This window comes from Diceros bicornis, chromosome 28 (assembly GCF_020826845.1).
Source record: "Diceros bicornis minor isolate mBicDic1 chromosome 28, mDicBic1.mat.cur, whole genome shotgun sequence".
Classification (NCBI taxonomy): Eukaryota; Metazoa; Chordata; class Mammalia; order Perissodactyla; family Rhinocerotidae; genus Diceros; species Diceros bicornis.
The window spans coordinates 20,617,082-20,643,676 of record NC_080767.1 but is presented as its reverse complement, the minus strand read 5'-3'; the positions used below and the strand labels follow the sequence as shown (position 1 = coordinate 20,643,676).

The 26,595-nt window shown below is 35.8% G+C and overlaps 2 protein-coding genes across 11 annotated transcripts in view; one reads left to right on the top strand and one right to left on the bottom strand.

Moving 5' to 3' along the window:
- Window positions 1–7,782, bottom strand: part of KIAA1958 (KIAA1958 ortholog) — a 309,540-nt gene extending 301,758 nt beyond the window's left edge. The window contains exon 1 of the mRNA XM_058523781.1: window positions 7,771–7,782. The gene's annotated coding sequence lies outside the window, so the exon portion shown is untranslated. The remainder of the gene's footprint in view (window positions 1–7,770) is intronic.
- Window positions 1–26,595, top strand: part of PTBP3 (polypyrimidine tract binding protein 3) — a 97,677-nt gene that overhangs the window by 52,726 nt on the left and 18,356 nt on the right. For 7 of the 10 annotated variants that reach the window (XM_058523793.1, XM_058523790.1, XM_058523788.1 and 4 more), the window contains 5 exons: window positions 1,198–1,367; window positions 4,555–4,701; window positions 13,049–13,213; window positions 15,466–15,576; window positions 17,059–17,233. In XM_058523793.1, coding sequence (XP_058379776.1) covers window positions 1,198–1,367; window positions 4,555–4,701; window positions 13,049–13,213; window positions 15,466–15,576; window positions 17,059–17,233 — 768 coding nt within the window. The remainder of the gene's footprint in view (window positions 1–1,197; window positions 1,368–4,554; window positions 4,702–13,048; window positions 13,214–15,465; window positions 15,577–17,058; window positions 17,234–26,595) is intronic. The other 3 variants (XM_058523794.1, XM_058523795.1, XM_058523792.1) reach the window with 2 other exon arrangements.

Below are 26,595 nucleotides of genomic sequence, written 5' to 3'. Positions count from 1 at the left end.
CATCAGAATCATCTGGAGGACTTACTAAAACCCAGGTTGCTGGCTCCTACCCCTAGTTTTTGATTTAGTAGGTCTGGCATGGGGCTGAAAATTTCCATTTCCAACAAGGTGATGCTTATGTTAAGAACTACTGTTATATAATAAGGAATAAGATTATCCTAGGAAACCACAATTTATCTTCTAAAAAATAAATTAGTAAAAAATATATAATGCCTAAGAAATAAACTTAATTTACATAAGCACAGCTCAAATAAATCCAGATCCCCATGGGATGTGATAAATATAAAATTTCTATTAGAGCGGCTGGACCAGTGGTGTAGCGGTTAAGTGTACACGCTCCGCTTCGGCGGCCCAGGAGTTCTCAGGTTCGGATCCCAGGCACGCACCGACGCACCACTTGTCAAGCCATGCTGTGGCAGCGTCCCATATAAAGTAGAGGAAGATGGGCACAGATGTTAGTCCAGGGCCAGTCTTCCTCAGCAAAAAGAGGAGGATTGGCATTGGATGTTAGCTCAGGGCTGTTCTTCCTCACACACACGAAAAATTTCTATTATAGTCTTTCCTAAAAGTTATTGTTGTTATTTATTTATTTAGCAATAGAACATGTTAGAAAAATATCTTTAAAATTACATTAAAGACTTCATAAATATTCTCTATCCACAGCAAATAGTTGACTATTTAGAGGTATTTCATACCTCTAAATATCTAATTCATTTACCCAGTACTTTTTGTTTTTTTTAAGATTTTATTTATTTATTTTCCCCCCAAAGCCCCAGTAGATAGTTGTATGTCACAGTTGCACATCCTTCTAGTTGCTGTATGTGGGACGCGACCTCAGCATGGCTGGAGAAGCAGTGTGTCGGTGCGCGCCCGGGATCCAAACCCGGGCCGCCAGTAGCAGAGTGCGCGCACTTAACCGCTATGCCACGGGGCCACCCAGTACATTTTCTTGAAGTTAAAAATCAGACTTTGATTTTTGAAAAATTTAATACCTGCACTGAAAAACAAACGTGTTCATTGAACGGTGGATGATTTTGTTTTTCACCGTCCTCCTCCCTTCTCCCCACATCAGCCCCATAGTTTCCTGAATTTCAAAACTTAAAACTCTTGGAGGATCAGATGTGACAATATGGTTAATGTAGTATGTCACCCCAAATTAGTTTCAGTAATTAAAAAAAAAAATCTTATATTTTTTAGCTAATGGGAATGACAACAAGAAATTTAAAGGAGATAGACCTCCCTGTTCGCCTTCCCGTGTTCTCCATCTTCGCAAAATTCCAAGTGATGTCACCGAAGCAGAGGTCATATCATTAGGTCTACCATTTGGCAAAGTAACTAATCTTTTGATGTTGAAAGGAAAAAGCCAGGTATGTAATATTTAAAGGTTGACCTACAGTAGTTATCTCTGGATGTTAGTGTTAAAGGTGATTTTTTTCCTTGAACTTTTCTGTATTTTCTAAATTTCATTCTATTTACATAAAGTAGTTTTTAGAATAGAATTTTTTTTTATATGACAGGAAGCAAAAAACAAAAATATTAACACAGGATACAGGATTCTCTTTTCATTGATTTGTCTTTTTCCCCCTTAACAAAAAACGTATTTTATATTCTTAATTACAATAACAAAATGGTTTATGAAAATATCCTATGATTATCAGAAGCCCCCGACAGAGAGAGAGGATATAAATTATACCTTATTTGGCAAATTAAAGAACATTTAAGTTTTCCAACATATAAATAGAAATGTTTAGTATATTTTAGTTGTAGGATTAATATGTAGCTTCTTTAATAATTTGAAAGAGACGTAAGAGGTTCTTTAGTTCAGAAGTTAATAGGTTTTTCTTAAGATGAAATAAGGAAACTTGCTTTTGTGGTGAGCATGACAAAAATATAGTACTTGTCACATTGATTTGAATAATCAAGAACTTGCTGGTTCCGACTCAGACCCCACTGAGATGAATTCTTTAGTTCTTTCCTAGTTTTTGGTTGTCCTGAAAATCTTTTACACAGAGCATTGCTGAAAAGAAGAGGACAACCAATCTAGGCCCTAGATATTTGTAGTACATTGTGATAAGTCACGATGTTTCTTATACTTTTCATAAATAATAAGTTTAAGAAACACATATAAATATATTTTTATAAATAAATAGATTGATTAGCATTGGGCATGAAAGCGATTGGATGATGATGTCTGATTTAGACACCTGTCTTTAGTAAACAATTAATATCTCTGTTTAATTCAGATGAGATTATTGAGATCTGAAGAAGTTAAATAACATGTCTTAGTACTCGGCTCTTGTGTTTACACATTTATCTTACATCTTTTCAAGATAGTGTAAGCACTTGCTCTAATATTTTAACACAGTTGCCACTATTGAATAATGTGGTTGGCATGGTTTGAAAAGAGCCAACATGGCCATGTCTAATGGCTGTGAGATGTCTAACAGCCATGTATCATGTACATTATCATGTTTCATGTAGCGTATCCTGTACGTTGTGTCAAATGGCTGTGAGAGGCAGCAGGCAATGTCATAGTTTTCTTTGTTTCTACTGTTTGTTCTGGGTTTATATTTATCTGCAGTACTCACTGGCTTGTTATGTTAAGTGCTTGTCTTTTGATCATAAATCCTGTTTAGAAAATATCTTGTTAATAATATACTTCAGCAAGAGATTCTTATGTGAGTCACTAGAACTACTTGTAGGCGTAATCTTTCCCATGGTACTTGGAGGTGGAGTGTTGAGGGCAGAGTGGGGGTTATTTTCTTTTTTTAGGTAGTAACTTGTGGTTTTTCTCTCCACCCCACGTTATGAAAAATTGGTCCCTTTGACAGTTACTTTGGAAAAACATAAATAATTCCTTTACCAGACCCCAAGTAGAAAATTTTATTTTTACATGTGAATTTTTAGGTTGTATATACTTTCAGGAAAAACTTCTTATGACAAGAATCATGTATTCCAGAGACGTTATTTAGCTTTTCCTTTGTGTGACGGATGTTAGACATTGAATGAGTTCTTAACATTTAGCAAGGATTTTACAGAAAGATACTTTCTCCCCATATAGTGAATATTATTAGAATACAGTTTACAAATTCTTTGTTGAAAAGATGATTAAACACCAGATAGTTAGGAAGTACTGCCATAGCTGTTTTCGTTACCTTATCATTTTTATCTTCTTCTTTTTAGAAAAATTAGAAAAAGTATATTACTGATAAAATTGGATAATGGCTTTAAAGCACGTCATGGACATTTATACCTTTTTAGATAATATAAATAACTCAAAGTCTATTTTACTTTTTGAAGATAGTGGAATTTTGTTTATTGTGAATCAATTAATTAAAAGTATTTGATCCACTATCATGTGGCTAACATTACTACTACGTAGAGTATTGTTAGTTCAATTGAAGCATTTAATTGTCAATTGTGACATTTGATTGATACAGTTAAGCATCATATTTAACATTTGTCAAGGGTTACTGGAATATTTGCCAAGTGGAGCACTTGGCAAGTAAAGTAACTATAAACAAAGAAGTAGTTTGATTTATAGATATTTGCCGTTTTCTGTGTTCAGTAAATTTTGTTGTTAATAAATACATATTTTATAAATGAATTGTATATGTTTTATATGTAATTTGAAGTGGTAACTATATGCTTACAAATTAAATGCTCTATTGTAGTAAAAAAGAATTGAATTGTCTAACTAGAAATTTGCATTGATTTGGATCAGGGGTTGGTTCTTCCTGCATTTTAAATTTGAGATGTTCTTACAGGTAGTTCTGAGGGCTCACAATGATTAGTGTATGTCTATATTTTATCCTCCTAACTAGCCTTCAAGATAGGGTGACAAAACCTGCCGCCTTACATCTCTGTAGGTATCCTGTTCCAGTCACAGAAGTTACAGGAGTCCTGACAGCTATAAGAAGCCGTATTTAGAATAAGACATAAATACCAAGGAGCTTCTTCCATCTCAGCTCTTCTGTGTTATTCTTCAAATATCTGGTATTAGTACAATGATTACAGATATCAAAAAAAGGTCACTTGAATGACTCAAATCAATATTGACTTAATGTAGGAAATTCTCCTATTTCTCTGATTTGAACAGTTGAGCCTTTGCACCTGAATGCTCTATTTAATTGTGTTAATAAATAGCTGTTTTATAAAAAGGTAAAGGAGAGCAAATCGTTATGCCCCATCTTTGTTTAAAATCCCAACCCCTGAAAGCATCTGTTTATAGTGATGACACACACATTTATTTTTGCCTTTTTAATTATTTCTAGATTTTAGAAGAAACAGAAATGAGAGGAAGACAAAAAAATTACGTGAAATCATTTATTCAACAGGCAATTTCCCAATTCCAAATCCTTTATTGAACCCTTTTCAAATGTTTCCTGTTAGCATCAGTGATACACTTTGAAGTAAATGTCTTTTCATCCCCTTGGGGGCACTATTATTTCTGTTGAGAATGCATGAGTTTAGAGCAAGCTAGAATGACAAAACAGTTCTTAACTGTCTTTCAAAAAGATGAGCTTTCACTTTACCTTCTTGTGTTTATTGCAGGCTTTCTTAGAAATGGCTTCTGAGGAAGCTGCTGTTACTATGGTGAATTATTACACTCCTGTTACTCCTCACCTTCGAAGCCAGCCTGTTTTTATTCAGTATTCCAATCACAGAGAACTTAAGACTGACAATCTACCTAATCAAGCTGTAAGTATTAAAGGCATTTTTAAAAATAGTTATAAGAACACATGGTATAATAACTTAAAATTAATTTTCTATTTTTCAGAGGGAAAAGAATCATGTGTTTTTCTTCATCTTAGGATGCTTTATTAGTAAAGATCGTGTTTGTAAATTCTTACGTGAATGCTTAAGAATAAGAAAGTAGTGCCATTTAGAAATATATTTGGGGGCTGGCCCGGTGGCGCAAGTGGTTAAGTGCGCACGCTCTGCTACGGTGGCCCGGGGTTTGCCGGTTCAGATCCCAGGCATGCACCTACGCACTGCTTGGCAAGCCATGCTGTGGTGGTGTCCCATATAAAGTGGAGGAAGATGGGCATGGATGTTAGCCCAGGGCCAGTCTTCCTCAGCAAAAAAACAGAGAAGGATTGGCAGATGTTAGCACAGGGCTGATCGCCTCACAAAAAGAAAAAAAAAAGAAATATATTTGAAGTTATGGTTTTTAGAAATGGCAGATATTTAGTTTTCCCTTGAAACTGTTTTCATGAGAAAAAAGAAAAAACTTGCATTGCTCTGTATCGCTTAAAATCTTAGATCTAAAAGGAACTTCAGAAGTCAGTCCTTTCTTTTTATAGAATATATAACAAAGGCATTAAGAAGTTGAGTGATACTTCTATTGTAATGTTAAGTAACTGAACTTAAGATGTTAATCAGAGGGCCAGCCCGGTGGCTTAGCGGTTAAGTGCCTGCCATCCTCTACTGGATCCTCTACTGGCAGCCTGGGTTCACACCGACACACTGCTTCTCCGGCCATGCTGAGGGCGTGTCCCACATACAGCAACTAGAAGAATGTGCAGCTATGACATACAACTATCTACTGGGGCTTTGAGGAAAAAAAAAAAAAGGAGGGAGGATTGGCAATAGATGTTAGCTGAGAGGCGGTCTTCCTCAGCAAAAAGAGGAGGATTAGCAGGAATGTTAGCTCAGGGCTGATTTTCCTCACAAAAAAAATAAAAATAAAAAAAGATGTTAATAAGAGTTTGTATAGATATGTTCATTAAATGATTTTTGACTTTTCAAGATATGTGGAATGAGGAATGTAGAATATTGGCATTTCTTGCCTCATTTTCCAGTTTTTCTTTAATATAGTTCATGTTGAATCTTTTCTGTCTCTCTAGGTTGATTTTTAGGTGGTGAAAATAGTAATTTGAAGTTACTTAAGGGTAGAAAACATTTATCCACAAAGCAAGTACAATTTCAGAAAGAGGTTTTTTATTATGTGAAGAGCATGTTTGGCTGCTATAGTCTGGCTCTAGGCAAAAGAACTCCTCCAGCTCTTTGATTCTGTGTTGAAAGTCATTATAATGCAAGCTGCTGAATTTAAATTATAGTTTTCCACATTTTTAAAAACACTGACATTTCCTGCACGTAATCCTTAACTTGTTCTAAGAGAAATTAATGGCGTATAATCAACTATATAAACTTAAGAGTAAATGAAATGTTAAGATATTTTAAAATATAGACTTTTTAAAATGAAAAATTACCTTGTAAATTATAAATAGGATACATACTCATGGCAAAACATTCAGAAATTCCAGAAAAGTAAAAAAAAAACAAAAAACAATCCAGTTACCCAGAGATTAACATTTTGGTGTGTACTTCTTCTCCATTCAGGTGTATTGTCTATGCGTATATTTTTACACCAGTGGAATCCTAATGTTTTGAAAGCTATTATTTTTTCTCTATTATCATGGATGTTGTTTCATGACAACAAATACAGAATTACTTCATAATGTTTAAATGACTACATAATACTCCCTTCTGTAGGACAGCCATAATTTATCCAGTTTCTTGTTAATAGACATTGAGATTGTTTCCAATTTTATGCTTTTACAAATAGTGCTGTAGCAATATTCTTATATATCTTGGCACACTTGCAACATTATCCTATTAGTTTACATTTCTGGCAAGGAAATTGCTGGGACTAAGCGTATGGGTATTTTATATTTTGTTATATGTTGCCTGATTGTTTTCTGTAAAGATTATGTGCCGATTTAGGGTGCCACTGATAAAGTATGAGCAAGCAGTTTTCCTGTCTATCTTTGTTAATATGATAGATGAGAAATTATATCTTACTGTTTGCTTACTTTTATTTGGTAACTTGTAAAGTACTTACAGTGATTTCTATTAATTCAGTTTTTTCCCCATTTTTTAAAATTGTGGTAAAATATACATAACATACAATTTACCATTTTAACTGCTTTTAAGTATACAGTTCGATGGCATTAAGTACATTCACATGTGCAACCTATCACCACCGTCCATCTCCGGAGCAGTTTATCTTCCCAAACTGAAACTCCTGTACCCGTTAAACAATAACTCCCCATTCCCTTCCCCCACCCCCGTTCTACTTTCTGTCTCTATGAGTTTTGTCTGCTACTGCAGTTTTTAAAATATTTTTATACAGTAGTCAAATCTCTTAAGATTATATTATGGTTTCTGACTTTGATACCAGGCTCATAAAGAGCTAGTACAGCAAGATTTAAAAAAATTTTTTTACCCGCATTTTCTTTTCATCTTTTATGTTTTGGTTGTTTTTATTTCATTTATTTATTTTTTAATTTTATTTATTTATTTTTTCCCTTAAAGCCCCAGTAGATAGTTGCATGTCACAGCTGCACATCCCTCCAGTTGCTGCATGCGGGACGCGGCCCCAGCACGGCGGAGAAGCGGCGCTTCGGCGAGCGCCCGGGACCCGAACCCGGGCCGCCAGCAGCGGAGCGCGCGCACCCAACCGCCAAGCCACGGGGCCGGCTCCAGTTGTTTTTATTTTAATGTTTAAATCTTTGTCTTATTAGGAATATGTTGAGAGTGAGGAGTGAGGCTAGGGCTTTGGTCTTCGTTTTACTCCTAGTGACCAGTTTTTCCTTTGTCGTTTTTTGAATCACCTGTTTATTATCTACTCATGCAAAACTTGTCCTTTGTCATGTTCTAGTTTTCTATACACGTGCCTACTTACAACACATGTATATATGCTGTTAGACATGTCTTTACATTCTGCTTGCGTGGCCCCGACCTACCATCTTGTGTGCTGCTCACATGGTATGCACTCCATGTCTAATCTGGACTACCTTTTAGATTCCATTCTGTTCCATTCCTGTTTCAGTGTCCCTATGGCTGAATATATTGTAAGGCAAGGCCTTATTCTTTCCTGTCTTTTCAGAAATTACTTGATTAGTGTATTTAGTTTATTTCTCCAGATATGTTAGAATCTCTTTTGATAACTGCTGCCCCCCTCAAAACACAGTTGGAATTAGGTTGATTTCATAGATTAATTTGAAGATAATTAATATATTGCTCTGATCCTTTTGAAGAGGAAGTTATATTGTGTTTCCTGCAGTAGAGTTTTTAATTTTCTTTCATTTAAGTCATGCATTTTTCTCATTAGTATGATTCCTAAATATGTTAGTATAAGTCTTGAGGAAGAAATAAACAATGTAATAAAACTCTTAAAGATTGGATTATTCTAAAGAGAAGCAGTGAGAAATCCCAGTTGCTTGGCAACCAAAGCCAACCCAAATGACCTAGTTTATTCTTCGATAGCCTTGATTTCTTCCTAGTACCCTTTCCATTTTGTTACTTTTGTGCAATTTTTATGCATTGATGGTTGATAAAATATTATATATTTCTTTTGTTCAAAGTCCTACACCAAAGCTGAAGTCAAAATTGAAGATACTTGTTTGCACATATAAAATGTACCAGATGTCTTTTCATTCTGAGAGCCCTGGGAAGCTGATAAATTACTGTTCATTCTTTTTTTTTTGTTCTCTGAATAGCAAGATATCCCAAAACATGCACATAACTTCTTTGCCAGCTTATGAACATACTTGCCAGAGGGTCAGGTAACTATCACATATTTTTGTCCCTTGATTTAAACTAAAATTATAGCTAAAAATTTTAGATCATATTTTGTACAGCATTTGAAAAATGGTTGTATTAATATCAGTCATTTTTGTATAGACAGTTTTTCTTGACCTTGTGGGTGGAAGTTCATAAATCTGAGGATATGACCATGGAAGGATTTTCCCTAAAAAACTATCAAAATGAACACTTAGGATCTGTGCATTTTTATTGTATATTCATTTACATCTCAGTTTTAAAAATTTCTTCTTCACATTATGCAGGCACATTTAAATTTTACATGAAGTATATTTCCTTCCCCCACCTCAATAAAATATTTCTTGGTTTGTTGATCATACTACTGCTGTTTCTTTGATTAATATTTTATGTAACCATTTCAGAGTTTGTTGCTGAAAAATTTAAAAATTATCTCCTATAATAGGAATTCTCCTGCCTCATAATTTTTAGCATCAGATACACAGAACATATTTCTTATGTGTATCTAAAATATCTCTTCATATTAAGAAGCCATTTCTCATTTGTTTTTGTTTTTTGTTTTTGACTTTTCTGTTCTCATTGGAGAGTATGCCTCAGTTTTATTTTTTTACTTACATGTTTTTTGCCTAATTAAAAATTAAAACTATAGAGTTACTTATAAAATAAATATTTTTTTCAGGTGTTATTTTTTTCAAGATTTGTATTGTCAGAAACATTTCTTGCATGATTCCTATGCAGAGACGTTTGTACTCAGTGCTCTGTAAAGTACTAATGCAGAGTATATTGAAAACTCTAGAATGATTAGGATAATACATACCATGGCTTCTCATATTTCTCCAGTATGGTATCCCTTGTGCCAAAGTGGAAGGAGTGAAGCAAGAGGAACAACAATAATACTTGCAGCAGCAAGCATTTATATAGAATTGTGTAATAAAAAGGATTGGTAGGATACTGAAGTAAAGCGAGTGAGGTTAAGTTTACATTTGGTTGCACAGGCTTGGTTTTGATAAGATTTAATCATCCTAATCTAAGAGGAAAGGGAACCATTATTCCACTTAGAACCTCACTATGATGATTTTCCTAGACATTCTACAGTTGTGATGTCCAGTATGGTAGCCACTAGCTACATGTGACTACATTTAAATAAATTAAAAAATAAAAAATTAATTTCCTGAGTTGTACTAGGCACATTTCAGGTTGGCCACATGTGGCTAGTGGCTATCGTGTTAGTGTAGATATCGAACATTTCCATCATAACAGGAAATTCTGTTGGACAGCACTGTTTTTTGTGTTCCATGTATCTACTTACCTTTGTATGTGTGCATGTGCTACAGTTATAATAACTACCTTAATATCTTTGTCCGCTAATTCTAACCCCTGTCTCAGTTTTGGGTCTTTTTTTGATGATTGACCCACCCATCCCCCACCCCCACCTCACCCTCGCCTAATTATCGGCTCAAAGTGGAAAGTCTGGATCAGTTTTCAAACTTGGAAGCAGTAGAACCCGTTTTTCCAAATAAAATCTTAGTGGGGAGCCCAGTGTAAAATAGATGAGATAAACTGCCATATTTGAAGCGGGATTAGGGTGCTCACTATTCCGCACACTTGGCTTCATAAGAGCATAATTTTGAAAACCAATGACATAAAATATTCAAAAAATTATTCCTATACTGCTTTCAAGGATGATGATGCTTTGGAAACTGAATATTTGGCAGTTTGTGCATTACCTGGTAGATAAAAATCTGTATCTGGCATAAAAATGCTGTTAAAGGATATAAAAAAAGAGTTGTGGGGCTGGCCCGGTGGTGTAGTGGTTAAGTTTGAGCGCTCTGCTTCGGTGGCCCAGGTTCGCAGGTTCGGATCCTGGGTTCGGACCATCTCACCACTCATCAAGCCGTGCTGTGGCAGCATCCCATATACAAAATAGAGGAAGATGAGCACCGATGTTAGCTCAGAGCCAATCTTCCTCAGCAAAAGGAGGAGGATTGGCAATGGATGTTAGCTCAGAGCCTGTCTTACAAAAAAATAAAAAGAGTTGTGTATGAGTATATAAAAGTGCAATTTGTTCAACTATTAAGTGTATAGAAAGTAAAAGATTGCCAATTTTCAGAAAAATACTTATTTTAATGTTATTTATCGTAGCAAAGTGTTGGAAAACTATTCATATCCCACGTTAGAGAGATGGTATAACAAATTAAATAGTAAACTAAAAAATTTGTGAAAACAAAACACAAGAAATGTTAACTTAAAATAACATACAAAGTACTGTGATCTTTAAAATTGTAAGTAATACACTATGTAAAAATGAAAGTAGCTATTTTATTATAGTGGTAGAATTTTTCATTTTGTGGCACATTTGACTATCACCATTCTTAAGAAATGATAAATATGGAACAAAAGATTGATGAAAACTGGCATTTAAATTCAGTAATCATTAACCATGCTTTTTTCCTTTCAATTTTCCCTCCTTTCACCTACTTTATTTTTTAAATAGTTGTTTTTCTTGAGGCATTTGGAAATAAGTTGCTAATCTGGTCTGTCTTCATTGTTCAGTACTTTTAGTGTGCATTTCCTACAAACAAGGACATTCTCCTACACGACCAGAATACAGCGATCAAAATCAGGAAGTTAACATTGATACATTATTTCCCTCCGGTCCTCAGTCCTCATTCAAGTTTTACCAGTTGTCCCAAAAATGTGTGTTAGAGCAAAACAAATATTATTCAGAATCACATGTTCTGTTTAGAAGTCACGTGTTCTTAGTCTTCTTTAATCTGAACAGTTCTTCAGTTTTTCTTTCATTTTTATGACCTTGACACTTTTGAAAATTACAGGCTATGTATCCTCTAGGATGTCCCTTGATTTGATTTGATCTGATGTTTCCTTGTGATTAGATTCACTGTATGTAGCTTCGACAGGAGCATCATAGAAGTAATGTTCTTTTTTTATCATTGCATCATATCAGGTAGCACATAATTTCAGTGTGTTGCATTACTGATGATGTGCTCTTCGATCACTTGATTTGGCTGGTGTTTGCCTGGCTTCTCCACTGTAAAGTTATGACTTACAAAGGAGGAAAGAAGAGTATTTTGGGGGAAGGTACTTGAAGGCAGTGTAAATATACTGTTCCTTATCAGCTGTCAATGTATATCAGTATGGACTTAAGGTTTTCTTTGTTATTTGATGGGTTATTATTTGTTATAATTCTCAAATTGTCCTGTATTTGGCCAGTGGGAGCCCCTTCAATGCGTCGTCTTTGTCCTTTTGGCATGTTCCTATCATCCTTTGAACACGTCTTTGAATTCTGGTAAAAAAAAAAACAACAACAAAAAAGTTAATACACTCATCTTGTGCTTTTCTTGCTCCAGCTCTGGAACTAGACATTTTTTAGAGCAGTCTGGTTCCTTTTAGTGGAGTATGATATTTAGAAACTTATCCACCTAACCCTGCTTGGGCACTAACATTCCATGCCAGGCTGCCACTCTGTTGAATTACCTTCTTACCCCATGCGGGCCCTCATGGACCTCCTCCTTCACCCTGCGCAGACTGTCTTCACCACATTGGCTACCAGCACCATGTGGACCCCTTCCTGTGTCTCCTTGGGCTCTGACACTCCTGGCCAGGCTACTTTCCTCTGGATGCCTTTCTTACCCTTCTCATGCTCCTGAGATTCTGGTATCCAGCAGTGAGCCACCACCACACATGGATAGATACCTTCCTTGTCTTGTTTGGGCTCAAGTTCCCCTTGCCAGACAGCCCTACCACGTGGATGCTTTCCTCACATTGCTCAGGCTTTGATGCTGCATGCCGGGATGTCCTTCTTACCCCACTCTGAACCGCTGCAGCTCCTCTTCTCCTCCATATTTACACCTATTGTATGCCACCCAAAGGCTTTAGAGCTCAATTGTTCAGGGAGGGAAAAAGAAGAGGGACTTGAGTGGTTTTTAAGGGGTCTTTAATGTTCCTTTCACGTTGTCTTTTTTGCTATTGTCATTTAAAAATTAGGACGTAGGGGCCGGCCCCGTGGCTTAGCGGGTGAGTGCTTGCGCTCCAATGCTGGCGGCCTGGGTTCGGAACCCCGGGCGCGCACCGACGCACCGCTTCTCCAGCCATGCTGAGGCCGCGTCCCACATACAGCAACTAGAGGATGTGCAACTATGACATACAACTATCTACTGGGGCTTTGGGGGAAAAATAAATAAATAAAATTATAAAAAAAAATAAATAAAAATAAAAATTAGGACATAAAAACCATATCCAAATTTTCCTTTTTTGCCATGTGTTTTTTTCATTTCTTCAAGTAAATTTAAGCACCTTTCTTAAATATTGTGTCATTGTAATAAGAAAGCAAGTCTTTTGACTCAACTGATTATAAATTTATTTAACTATATTACTTCTTATTGCTTTACATCAACTAGTATTAAGGATTCCTGTAATGCTTCTTTGTAACCAAAAGTACTCGTTTTGGATTGTTATGTAGAGCGCCCAAGCTGCACTGCAGGCTGTCAGTGCTGGCCAGTCGGCAAGTCTGGCCCTTCCTGGAGCTCCTACCAGTGAAGGCACAGTCCTACCTGGGCAGAGCCCTGTGCTCCGAATAATTATTGAAAACCTCTTTTACCCTGTTACTCTGGAAGTTCTGCATCAGGTAAGGAATACTCTTATGAAAGCAGAGTCAAATGGGACCTCTGCAACTTTTGATGTTTTATGTCTATAGTTGTTTAGGTTGTTGATTTTGGTTGATTTTGTTTAAATAATTTAAAAAATCTTCAACATCCTGTTTTATACAAGAAACAGTATCAGAGATAATTTTTTGATAGCCTTTTTTTTCTAACTTAAATACTTGATTTAAAAAGGTAAGAAGTTCTTTTTTTTTCCCCCCCAAGCATGAAAGTGAACAAAGCATAGACTCCTATAAAAAGCACTGGTAGTAGTAATTTGTGGTAAAGTAACATCAATATAGAAAACAACCAATTTTATTTTTATTGACTCCTTACATTTGAGTATTTTTTGTTTTAAAAATTCTGGAAGAAGGTATGCATTAACTCTTCATATGTAAGATAGAAGTATCGTTTTAAATACTGATTGATGCCCAACATAACTTTCATAGACTACCCATTAATATGTCTAAACTATCTTGATAAAAGGCATTCTACCAAATTGTGGCCTACTATGAATATATAGACTTTGAGAACTGGAAGGTCACCTAGTTACATAATTTTGTAGTGAATCAAACTGAGACTCAGATAATTGATGAGTTGAATATTGTAGAGAGTATTGAAGAGCCAGTTAGAACCCAAGCCTCCTAATGTGAAGTCCAGTGTTTTGTTTAGGATACTTGTTATATTTTTAACTAATACTTCATATATGCGTACCCTCAAAATGTAATATACAGTTATTTGGTACTGTATATACATTTGGCATCTAGCCCAAAAATTTCAGTTAGTTTTTGTCTCCTTTAATTACATATTGATTCCATTTCATTATACTTGTCAACTCATGTATTAAAATATTAAAACACTAAAACATATTATATGATTATTTTCATATTTATATCTCAATATACATTGCACAGCATAATACCAGGCCAGTCCAGAATCATTGAACTGTTTTCCAAAGCTTCGGATTTGTACTACTAAGTGAAGAGTCATAGGAGTGTGTATATGTGTGCATGTGTATTTACGAATTGAAATGCATCTTATCCTTTTCTCACATTTTATAAATAAGGAAACTGGGACAGTTTAAGAAAGTTTAATGAGGAAGTTAAGTTACTTTGCCATAATCATTGTATCAATTGGCAATAGAGCTCAGATATATTTCCCAGTACAGTTTCTGTGCCATGCACGTAAATATCAAAATATACCAGTTATTAGGCCTGCTGTGTTCCCTATGATAGTTTTCTGAGTTCCGTTTTCTAAGTATGTGCATTTGTGAAGCTGTGCTAGGGAGGGCTTTTAACAGTGGTATCCATAGCCACCTTTTGTTCCCTAAAAGGATTCAGCAGTTGCTTGAGTGATTGGCTTCTTTGTTCTGGTGGATTTTCTTCTCTTCTCTTTATCCCACGAAGTGGCATTGAACACTCTCTGATCTGTCAGCAGTGCGTGTTTGGTTTTGCTACTGTAACACTGTAGCTACTGCTAACTTATACTTTTGTTTCTGTTTTTTTTTTTTTTTCCTGTGAGGAAGATTAGCCCTGGGCTAACATCCGTGCCCATCTTCCTCCACTTTATGTGGGACGCCGCCACAGCATGGCTTGACAAGCAGCGCGTCGGTGCGCACCCAGGATCCGAACCCGGGCCGCCAGTAGCGGAGCACGCACACTTAACTGCTAAGCCACGGGGCCAGCCCTTATTTGCTTTTTTATCGTCTGTCTTTCTTCATATGAGCCGAGACTCTTGTCTCTGTTTTGTTCACTGCTCATTTCCCAGTGCCTAGAACAGTGGTCTGAGATTTGATGAATTAATAGAGCAGCCTCTAGTTGAACATTTTGTAGTTTCTCTGTCTTTAAACATCTCAAAAAGTAGATGCTGAGTCTCAGGGTGAAGTGGTTGATCCATATGACTCTTGTACTTCCATTCATATGCTTTGTAACACCATTATCTCATAAAATTAATTAATTCTTGTTGTAGCCTCCTGTTTTACTATTGTGCCATTTATGACATGCTATAAAATAGGTTAAATATTTGAGTGCCTGTTGTGTGTCAGGCACTGTTTTAAGCCATACGTGGGTGTTGAAACATTAACATCTTAGGCTTGACCTAAGTCGTTTTGGTACTAATAGTTTTAATAGAGGAAATTATTTTCATTTAAAAATGGGATTCATGAGTCCAATTGTATTTATAAAGATGCATTAGCTTGATTTTTTTTCTTAAATTTAACCTAATGTGAACTTTTTTCCAGATATTTTCTAAATTTGGCGCAGTCTTGAAGATTATCACCTTTACAAAGAATAATCAGTTTCAAGCCTTGCTTCAGTATGCTGACCCATTGAATGCACATTATGCCAAAATGGTAATTATGATTTTTTAAACTTTTCACTTGTTAATCAGACACTTCAGTGATGCTGAAAGAAGCCATCATGTCTTTTCCCTTGTTCCAGTTTACTATGTTATTTTTTTGTTGTAGTAAAATATACATAATATAAAATTTACTATTTTTAGGTGTACTGTTTCATGTATTCTTTTTTATAATAAGCTAAAATGACTTCTTTCTTCATATAAAATGGTTTCAAATCACCTATCATTTCTTAGATCTCTGGGACTCGTTTCTGTTTGTCATGTTTAAAGGCTCGAGTTGAGCACAGTACTCCTGATATAATCTGACTAATAAAACAGAATTATCTTTGCCCTCGTGCCTTCGTCTACTTCTGTTAAATCAGCCAAATGTTGATTGATTTCACTATTTTTGCCACCATATTCACTGTTGAATCTTCTTGAGCTCTGTATTGGTAAAGACATTAAATCTTATGAAATATGCTGCTGTCAATTCATATCATCTTTTTTTTAGTACGTGAGTGCTTGACTTTTGACAAGATTATAAAACTTCACATTCAGTTTGGCCCATTTCCCCTTAAGATCTTTCCCTAACCCTAATTCTATCTTGTATTGGTATCTGAATTATTTCTAATTTCTTTTCAAAGGTAGGGACTAAGATTTATATTACTTTGGTGAGCCATACAGTGTCTGGCTCTTGACTAGGAATATAGCCTTTATGTTTGCTGTAGCCTCTACCTGTGTATATGATTTTGTACCTTTATGATGACGTACTCGTTGATAACTATTGTTATAAGTCAAGGTTTTTTGTAAATTTTTTGCTTTATTTTTATGTGTTTTAGTTTCTGATATCTGTTTTTATAAATTGGAGCATTTGTTGAAGTCATAAGTGGCTACAAATATCCCTTTGGCAAATTTGTGTTATTGTGAAGGGAGAGATTATCGATCTTTGGTCTTGTATCAGAACTGACTCCAAATTTTTCTCAGCTTATTATTTCAAATAGTCAATATTCAAAATAAATTTACAAGAGAAAAAAAGTGGCAGTTAATATTTCGTATATTGTGGTTCTGACAAGTACCATTTACAAAGGCTTGATCTTAACCTATATAAACTATACTAAAAAGAATTAAGATGAAATGTAAAATTAAAATATCTTTAAACATTTCCTGTGGACAAAATAATCATAATAATAGATAGTACAATGTACAATAATGTATAATGGTTTTCCAAGCTTTTGCATTTCTCCTCTTTCGTTTGATTTTACTACAGACAAGGTAGTATTATCCTTATTTTACAGATGAGAAAACTGAGAGTTAGAGATTCTCTTTTTCTCTCTTAGGCTCACATAGTGACAGAGGTAAAAATAAACACAGGTCTTAGGCTTTTAAGTCCAGTGCTCTCTGCTTTACACCTGATTGCCACTCTGTGTCAAAGTAGAGCTACTTGATTTATCAGTGTTGTTGTCTTGCAAAACATCAGTTCCTTTCTTACATGCTTCAGGCTCTGGATGGCCAGAATATCTATAATGCATGCTGCACTCTGCGTATTGACTTCTCCAAGCTCACCAGCCTTAATGTGAAATATAATAATGACAAAAGCAGAGACTTCACTCGCTTAGACCTTCCTACTGGTGATGGCCAGCCATCCCTTGAACCCCCAATGGCTGCTGCTTTTGGTGAGTAGTTCTGTTTTGAGTCACAAAGCAAGTTTTCTGAAGTTACAAGTTTCAGTTATTAATTCATGTATGTCAGTTGGCCTTTTTCTTCTTGGATTCTCTCAGGATTTCTAAAGGAAAGCAAGAATCATGGAAGAAAATGTGTCCATTAATTAAATTGCAATATTAGTAGATTCTGTTAGTTGGCAAAACAAGTGAATTTCTGAAATTGAGTTACAAATTTATTTTCTAACATTAATATTACTCATTCTTTATAAGCTGTACAACCATTTGCTTCAAGCTAATAGTCTTACGTATTAACATTTGTTTAAATATGTTGGTTTATAGTCAACAGAATATTGGCATCAGTGCTCTTGGGAGAAATACTTTTCCCTTTTTAAGTAGTGATATTTTAAAACAAGGGCCTAAATTAGTAGTACATTCTTCCTTTATTTAAAGAAGAAGATTTATTTTGTTTTGTGTTTTAAACATCACTTCTATCTTTACCTTAAGCTTGTGTGAAGTTGTGTTTTTGCATTAATAAAAATACAGCCTTCTGAATTGTCTCTGCAAGTGTCGCATTGAAGAGCTTCCTTCTTTTGTATTGAAAATTAGTTCTCAATATATTTATACTTTTAAGATAAACCTTTATGTAAAGGAAAAAGCAGTGGATGGCTCAGTTGGATATATCATTAGGTTAGTATATGTACTTTGTGGTTTTGCAGTTCTCAAAAGTGTGGTTTATTATTTAGATAAAGTATTAAGGTTTATTTCCCTTTGTGATTGTTCTCCTTTCTCAAATGACACCATAAAATATTGCTAATTTTGAGACCCTAAGTAGTTAGTTAGTCCATTTTCATTGAGAAAAAAGAATTCTTAGCCAAATTGTTGTCCAAAATTTCCTAGGAAACAGTTTGTAACTTTATTTTAAAATAAAAGCTTTTGGTTATTTATAACTGAAAAAGTCAAGTGAGTTGTTCAGTTCATGTTCCTAAAATTGTTAAAAGTTTCTGTTTTGGTCTGAACAAATTTTGGGGTTTTTTATTTGTTACCATCCTCTACTCATATGTCCAATTTGGCAGAGCCAAAGGTCTGTGTAATTACCATTTCAATAATAAATGATAGAAATTGAAGCTATCAAATTTGCTAAAACTTGGCTGTCAAACGTAGAACTGCACTTATTCCAGTAATTGACTATAGACTCCTGGTGTAATTAATGTTCTGTATTGTGGAAGGAGGACTTTTTAAGAATACGATTAAGAACTTTGGTTTCTGAATATAAAATATCAGAATATTAACATCCTTTTTCATTGTGTTAATAAGTCCTTAGTCATTGCAAAGTAATGTCTACATCCTAAGATAAGTGATTCATGAAACAGAGAACACTACTTTTTTATGTATTGTCTGCAAGTGTACTCTGCCTCACTAATATTTGACACAGTTCACTATTTCCTTTTGTTTCTTGACTTCTGAAACACCACGCTCCTGACTTTCTGCCTACCTCACTGGCTGTTCTTTCTCTTTTACATATTGCCTTTTAAAGTTCTTAGGGTTAAGTTGTAAGCTCTCGGTCCCTGTTTTTAGTAATATATTATACTTATACAAAAGCTTATAAAACATGTAAAATATTTTTAATACCCATGTGATTACTATCCAGGTTAAGAAATAAAATATTTACACATACTGAAGAAACACTCTTTGTAACCTTCTCATTGATTGTGTTCCCAATCTCCCAGCCCCAAGATACCAGAGTCTCAAATTTGATCATAATCATTCTTTTGCTTTTCTGTGTTTTCCTTATGTTTTTTTTTTTACCACTCATTATGCAGCCCTAAGTGCTAATTTTAATTTTTTTTCTCCTTTATTTAGAACTTTATGTAAATGGAATCATGCTGTTTATTGTGTGTGTGTGACTTGTGATTCATCCACATTTATATGTATAGCTATTGCTTGTTCAGTCTCAATACTGTGGAGTATAGAGATTCACGTTGTATGACTATATCACAGTTTGTTTATCCATTCTCCTGTTGATAGACATTTGGGTTATTTTAGTTTGAGGCTATTTTCAACAATGCTGCTATGAAATTTTCCTGATTACCAATGAGGTTGAGCTTGTTTTTATTTGTGTCTTGGCCGTTCTCCCTTGTGAATTTTCCGTTCAACTCTTTTGCCTATTTTTGTGTTTGGTTTCTTGTTTTTTTCTTGTTTATTTGTAGGAATTCTTTATATATATTCCAGACAGGCACTAGTCCTTTGTTGGTTATATGTGTTGCAAATAGTTTCTCCCATTTCTGGCTTAGCGGTTCATTTTCTTCATGGTATTTTTGTGTAGTGAAATGTATCTGTCATTTCCTTTATATTTCTGTTTTTTGTGTTTTGTTTACCCTGACATCATAAAGATATATGCTTATATTCTAAAGTTTATGGTATTTTAGTAACTTTGTTTTGAAATAATTTAAGTTGCAACAATAGTACAAAGAATTTCCTTATATACTGCATTCAGATTCTCCAATTATTAACATCATGTCACATTTACTTTATCATCTCTCTGATTGTGTGTGTGTGTATGTATGTGTAGGCAGATAGGTAGTTTTTTTTTTCCCTGAATCATTGGAAAGTAAGTTGCAGGCATGATGCCCCTTTACTTTTTTTTTTTTTTAATTTTTTCTCCCAAAGCCCCAGTAGATAGTTGTATGTCGTAGTTGCACAGCCTTCTAGTTGCTGTATGTGGGACGCGGCCTCAGCATGCCCGGAGAAGCGGTGCATCGGTGTGCGCCCGGGATCCGAACCTGGGCCGCCAGCAGCGGAGCGCGCGCACTTAACCGCTAAGCCACGGGGCCGGCCCTATGCCCCCTTACTTCTAAATACTGATGGTTTATTTTCTAAAAACAAGGACATTCTTACCTAAATACAGTTCAGTTATCAAATACAGGAAGTTAGGGGCTGGCCCGGTGGCGCAAGCGGTTAAGTGCGCGCGCTCCGCTGCGGTGGCCCGGGGTTCGCCGGTTTGGATCCCAGGCATGCATCGACGCACTGCTTGGCAGTCCATGCTGTGGCGGCGTCCCATATAAAGTGGAGGAAGATGGGCAAGGATGTTAGCCCAGGGCCAGTCTTCCTCAGCAAAAAAAGAGGAGGACTGGCAGATGTTAGCACGTGGTTGATCTCCTCACAAAAAAACAAAACAAAACAAAACAAATACAGGAAGTTAACTTTTATACAATACTGTTATATAATCCATAGACCTTTTTAAAATTTTGCCAGTTATGAAAAGAATGGTTTTTTTTTCTTATAATTTTATTTATCTTTTCCCCCAAAGCCCCAGTAGATAGTTGTATGTCATAGCTGCACTTCCTTCTAGTTGCTGTATGTGGGACATGGCCTCAGCATGGCCGGAGAAGCGGTGCGTCGGTGCGCACCTGGGATCCGAACCCGGGCCGCCAGCAGCGGAGCGCGCGCACTTAACCGCTAAGCCACGGGGCCGGCCCATAAAATAATGTTCTTTATAAGAGAATTTTTTCTGGTAAAGATCCAAACCAGTATCAGGCTAATTTATTTGTCATGTCTCTTTCCAGTCCTTTAATTTGGAACATTTCTTCATACTTTGTCTTTCATGACCTTTGCATTTTTGAAGAGTTCACGATGGATATTTTATGAATGTCTCTCAGTATGAGTGTCTTGATTTTTTTCCTGAAATAATGTGTCTTTTTTAGTTCATTACATCAGGAGACACATGATGCCAGTTTATCCTATTCCTGGTGGTATTAACTTTGATCACTTACTAAAGTGGTTTCTGCCACGTTTCTTCCCAGTAAAGTTACTGGTTTTCTTTTTGTAATTATTTGTAGGGAAATAACGTTGAGACTATGTAAATACACTGTTCCTGTCACTTTTCATCCTTTAGTTTTAGCATCCATTGCCGAAATTAGTTGTTACTGTGATGGTTGCCATATTGGTGATTTGCTAATTCCATCATTCCTTTTACGTGTATTACCTGGGATTTTATTATAAAGGACTTTTTTCTTACCCCTTCTTTCCTTCCTCCCTCCCTCCCTCGCTCCCTCCCTCCTTCATTTATTTTGAATAAATTTGGCGTATAACATTGTGTGAATTTAAGGTATACAACATGTTACTTTGATACATTTATATATTGTAATATGATTGCCAATGACACGATATTTATCACATTCCATAATTATAGCATGATGTTATTGTTTGTATTATACTGTGCATTAGATCTCTGTGGCTTATTTACTACTTGTATTTATTTATCTTTTTGTGTCAGCATGGACCCATAGATTCTTATTCTTTGGGTTATAATTTTGTACTATCGCTTTTCATTTTATGTTCAAACTTTCCCAGATTTGGCCAGTGGGAGCTTTCACTTTGGCTTCTGTGGCCTTTTGACATGTCCTCGTCATCATTTGAGCGCTTCCTTACTGTCAGGCAGAAGATATTTCAGAGCTTTACCTTCCCTGCCTTAGCACTACAATCAGCCATTTCTCCATTGAGTCGTGGTTCCTTTTAGTGGGAAATGGTATTTGGAAATCAATATCTAGGCATTAGATGTACTCGTTGCCAATAGGGAGTCATTGTTTCTGGGCACTTTAAATGGACATGCCTAAGATATATATGTATATATGCTTCATAAATACATTTGTGTGTGTGTGTGTTTAAAAAAACCGCAAGTTTTAACTGATACCTCCAGTTCCAATCCAGTGCTCTTTTATATTATAACTCCCTTCTTCAAGAATGAGAAATCTAGTTTTCATTAGCCTTGAATATTTACTTATTTGCTCAATTCTGTAATACACAAAAAGTAGTTTTAGAATCGCTAATGCATACCATTAACCTTCAGCTTAATATTTGCTTAAGTAGTTTTGTGGGCATTGTTCATTGGTCTATTTATTTGTCTTTCTGTTTGTCATTACCACAGGTCTCAATATCTGATAGAGAAAGTCTTTTTACCGTATTCTTCAAGAGTATCTTGATAGTTCTTGACCATTTACACATGAATTTTAGGACCCACTTGTCAAGTCCTCAAAATAAAAAGCTATTGGGGTTTTGATTGGCTTACATTGACTTTTTATTAAATCACTTAGAAGATAATTGTCATCTTTAGAGTAGAATCTTCCAGTCTTTGAGCATTGTCCATCTCTCCATTCATTTGGATGTTTCTTAATGTCTTTAAGTAAAGTTTGGTGACTTTTCTCCATAAAGGTTTGCATGTTTTGTTAGATTTATTCCTTTTTCTTTTTTGTGAGGAAGATCAGCCCTGAGCTAACATCTGATGTCAATCCTCCTCTTTTTTCTGAGGAAGGCTGGCCCTGAGCTAACATCCGTGCCCATCTTCCTTTACTTTATTTTTTTTTAAATTTTTATTTATTTATTTTTCCCCCAAAGCCCCAGTAGATAGCGGTATGTCATAGCTGCACATCCTTCTGGTTGCTGTATGTGGGATGCGGCCTCAGCATGGCCGGAGAAGCAGTGTGTCAGTGTGTGCCCAGGATCTGAACCCAGGCCGCCAGCAGCGGAGTGCGTGCACTTAACCGCTAAGCCACGGGGTCGGCCGGATCTTCCTTTACTTTATATGGGACGCCGGCACAGCATGACTTGGCAAGCAGTGTTGGTGCGCGCCCGGGATCCGAATTGGTGAACCCTGGGCTGCCGCAGTGGAGCATGTGCACTTAACCGCTTGCGCCACCAGGCCCGCCCCCCCCGTTTTTTTTTTGTGAGGAAGATTAGCCCTGAGCTAACATCTGATACCAGTCCTCCTCTTTTTGCCGAGAAGGATTGGCCCTGGGCTAACATCTGTGCCCATCTTCCTCTACTTTATATGGGATGCTGCCACAGCATGACTTCACAAGCAGTGCGTTGGTGCGTGCCTGGGATCCGAACCTGCGAATCCCGGGCCACTGCAGCAGAGCGTGCACTTAACCACTGCACCACCGGGCTGGCCCCAGATTTATACCTAAGAACCATACTTTTTAGATTCTAATTTCAGACCTATTATTTATGATCTGTGAAACCTTGGGCAAATTGCTAAACTGCTCTGCACTTTTGTTTCTTCATATGTGAAATGAGCATAAAAATAGTACTTTATGGGTAGGGTTGTGATGAATGTTAAATATGCTAATATACATAAAGAGTTTCGAATGGTGCCTGGGAAAATTGCAGTGTAAGTTTCAGCTATTATTGTTACTTTGTTTTGTAAATGTTGCTAATATAGAAATGCAGTGTTGTTTTTTGATTTCATATTCAACAACCTTGATAAACTCTTAGGTTATATAAAGAACTTTTATAGTTCCATAATAAGAAAACAAAGAAACCAATAAAAAAATTGGGCAAAAGATGGTGTATGAATGGCAGTAAGCACGTGAAAAGATGCTCAGCATCTCTGGTTATCAGAGAAATGGAAATTAAAATCACTGTAAGATATTACTGCATGCCCATTAGAATAGCTAAAATTTAAAACACTCACTGTACCAAGGATCTGGAGCATCGTTCACTAGCGTACTGCATTGCTGACAATGTAAAATTGAGGTACAACCACTTTAGAAAGAGTTTGGCAGTTTCTTAGAAAGTTAAATGTGTGCCTACAATATGACCTAGTCATTTTACTCCGTCATTTTCCCAAGAGAAATGAAAGTTTATATCCACACAAATGCTAGTAGGTAAATGTTCATAGCAATTTTATTTGTAATGACAAAAATCTGGGAATATTCTATTCTAAATTCTAGAAATATTCTATAGGTAATGGATAAACAAAATGTAGTTTATCCATGTGATGAAATATTTTTCAGCAATAAAAAGGAATAAATTGGTAAGAACAGCAGGATTATGCTAAATGAAAGAAGCCAGACAAAACATTATTATGAATGGAAGAAACCACATAAAAAAGAACACCTACTATATGGTTCTGCTTATATATAATGCCATAAAATGCAGACTAATCTGTAGTGACAGAAAGCAGATCAGTGGTTGCCTGGGGACAGAGTTTGGAGAAAGATAGATTGCAAAGGCACACAAGGAAATTTTTGAGATGATGGAAGTATTTTGATTGTGATGATAGTTTCACATGTTTTAAATATACCTCTAAACTCTTCACATAGTACCTTTTATATGTGTATACTCTACTGTATGTAAATTAGAAGAGAAAATTAAGTCATATCACTTCAGGCAAATGCTGATGACCTTCGAATGGTTCTCATTTCTTTCAGAGTAAATGCCCACATCCTTACATTGGAGTACAAGGCCCTATACCATCCACTCCAATGTTACTTTTTTGACATTTGTATCTCCTTTGATGCTCCCCCTGTGCTCCTTCTCCCCACCAAACTGACATCTCTCCTGTTTCTTTTTTTTTTTTTTTTTTTTTTGTGAGGAAGATCAGCCCTGAGCTAACATCCATGTTAATCCTCCTCTTTTTGCTGAGGAAGACCGGCTCTGAGCTAACATCTATTGCCAATTCCCCTCCTTTTTTTTTTTCCCCCCGAAAGCCCCACTAGATAGTTGTATGTCATAGTTGCACATCTTTCTAGTTGCTGTATGTGGAACGCAGCCTCAGCATGGCCGGACAGGCGGTGCATTGGTGCGCGCCCGGGATCTGAACCCGGGCCGCCAGTAGCGGAGCACGCACACTTAACTGCTAAGCCACTGGGCCGGCCCATCTCTCCTGTTTCTAAAACATGTTAGGTATATTCCCACCTCTGGATTGTTCTACTGGTTATTCCTTCTGCCTGGAGTGCTTTTCTCCCAGATGCCTGCAGATTTTGCTCATGCTGTCCCTTTTGTCCTACCCTGACCAGCCCTCCCTCAGTATTTATCACCTTCTTACCTTATCAGCTTATTTACTATGTTTATTGTATATTATGTTTTTATCACTAGAGTTAAGCCTCACTAGGGTAGGTTTTTCTTTCTATTTAGTTTACTGATGTTTGTGCCTGACACAAAATAGGCACTCAAGAAATATTTGTTAAAATAATGTTTATTATTCTGTTTTTCCCACTACTGTTTTTGAGTTTAACACTGTTTTGTATTTTCATCTATTTTTAACTTGCATACTTATTTTACCGAAATCTAAAGTTAATGATACTGTACTCGTTCCTTACATAATACAGTAACTTCAGAACACTTTATCTCCTTTTACCTCCTCCTAACTCATTATTATTTAAACTTTTTTTTTATTTTAACCTTGCAATTTGTTAGTATTGTTTTATACCATGAACACTAATTTAGATTAAACCATATATGACTCTTTAGGCTTTTCATTCCTTCTTGCAACTCAGATATGCCATCTGGGATCACTTACCCTTTACCTAAAGGACATCTTTTTTAGGATTCACTTAAGGAAGTCTGTGGTAACATATTTGAAGTCTTTATTTGTCCAAAATGTCTTTATTTTTTTGTCAATTTTAAAAGATATTTTTGCTTAGTATGGAATTCTAGGTTGACAAGTATTTTTCTTTCAGGATATCATTCTGCAATATTCTGATTTTCTTTGTTCTTAGAAAGTTAGCTGTCAACTAAACTGCTACTCTTTCTTTCTCGCTATTCTTTAGATATTTTCTTCATCTTTGATGTCCTTTAGTTTCAGTATGATATATCTATGTAAGGACTTATGTGTTCTGAGTGGAGCTCATTGGGCTTCTTGATTTGGTGGATTGTTGTCTTTTATTGGTTCTAGATATTATCTTTTCATATATTTCCTCTTTCCACTATTTCTTTTCTTACTTTCTAAAACTTTGGTTAGACCTGTTATATACTCTCTTACTCTATTCTGAGTGTCTCAAACTTTCTTTCATGTTTTCTATTTGTTTATCTCTCTGAGCTGCATTGTGAATAATTCCTTACGGCCTCAATTTCACTAATGGTGTCTTCATTTTTGTCTAATCTGTTGTTAAACTTGTCTGGTAATTTTAGATTTCAATAATTATGTTTTTCATTTCTAGAAATTTTGTTTCTTTTTCTAAGATATCTCCTGCCCTACAGATATTTTTCAGCATGTCTTTTATTCCTTTAAACGTACTATTTAAATCTTCATCTGATAATTCCAATGTGTGAAATATTTGCATTTGTCTTTCTGCAGTTAGGTATTGCTTTGCTTTTTTTTTTTTTTGGATGAGTTATTCATTTTACTTAGACAATTAATTGTGAGAGTTCTTTGAGGCTTGGGATGAAGGTGGTATGTTCCTCCAGAGAGAATTTGCTAGTCTGTGACATAAAAGGCTCTATGTTGGGGACCATTTCAATCTAAGTCCATAACTTTATTGGGTTTCCTTTGGACTCCTAAGAAGTGTAAATTTTGGCTGAGAATTTGCATGTCATCTTGCTTTTGGTTAGAACTTTTCAGTCCATCCTTTGCTAGGCATGAAGGCCAACTTTCC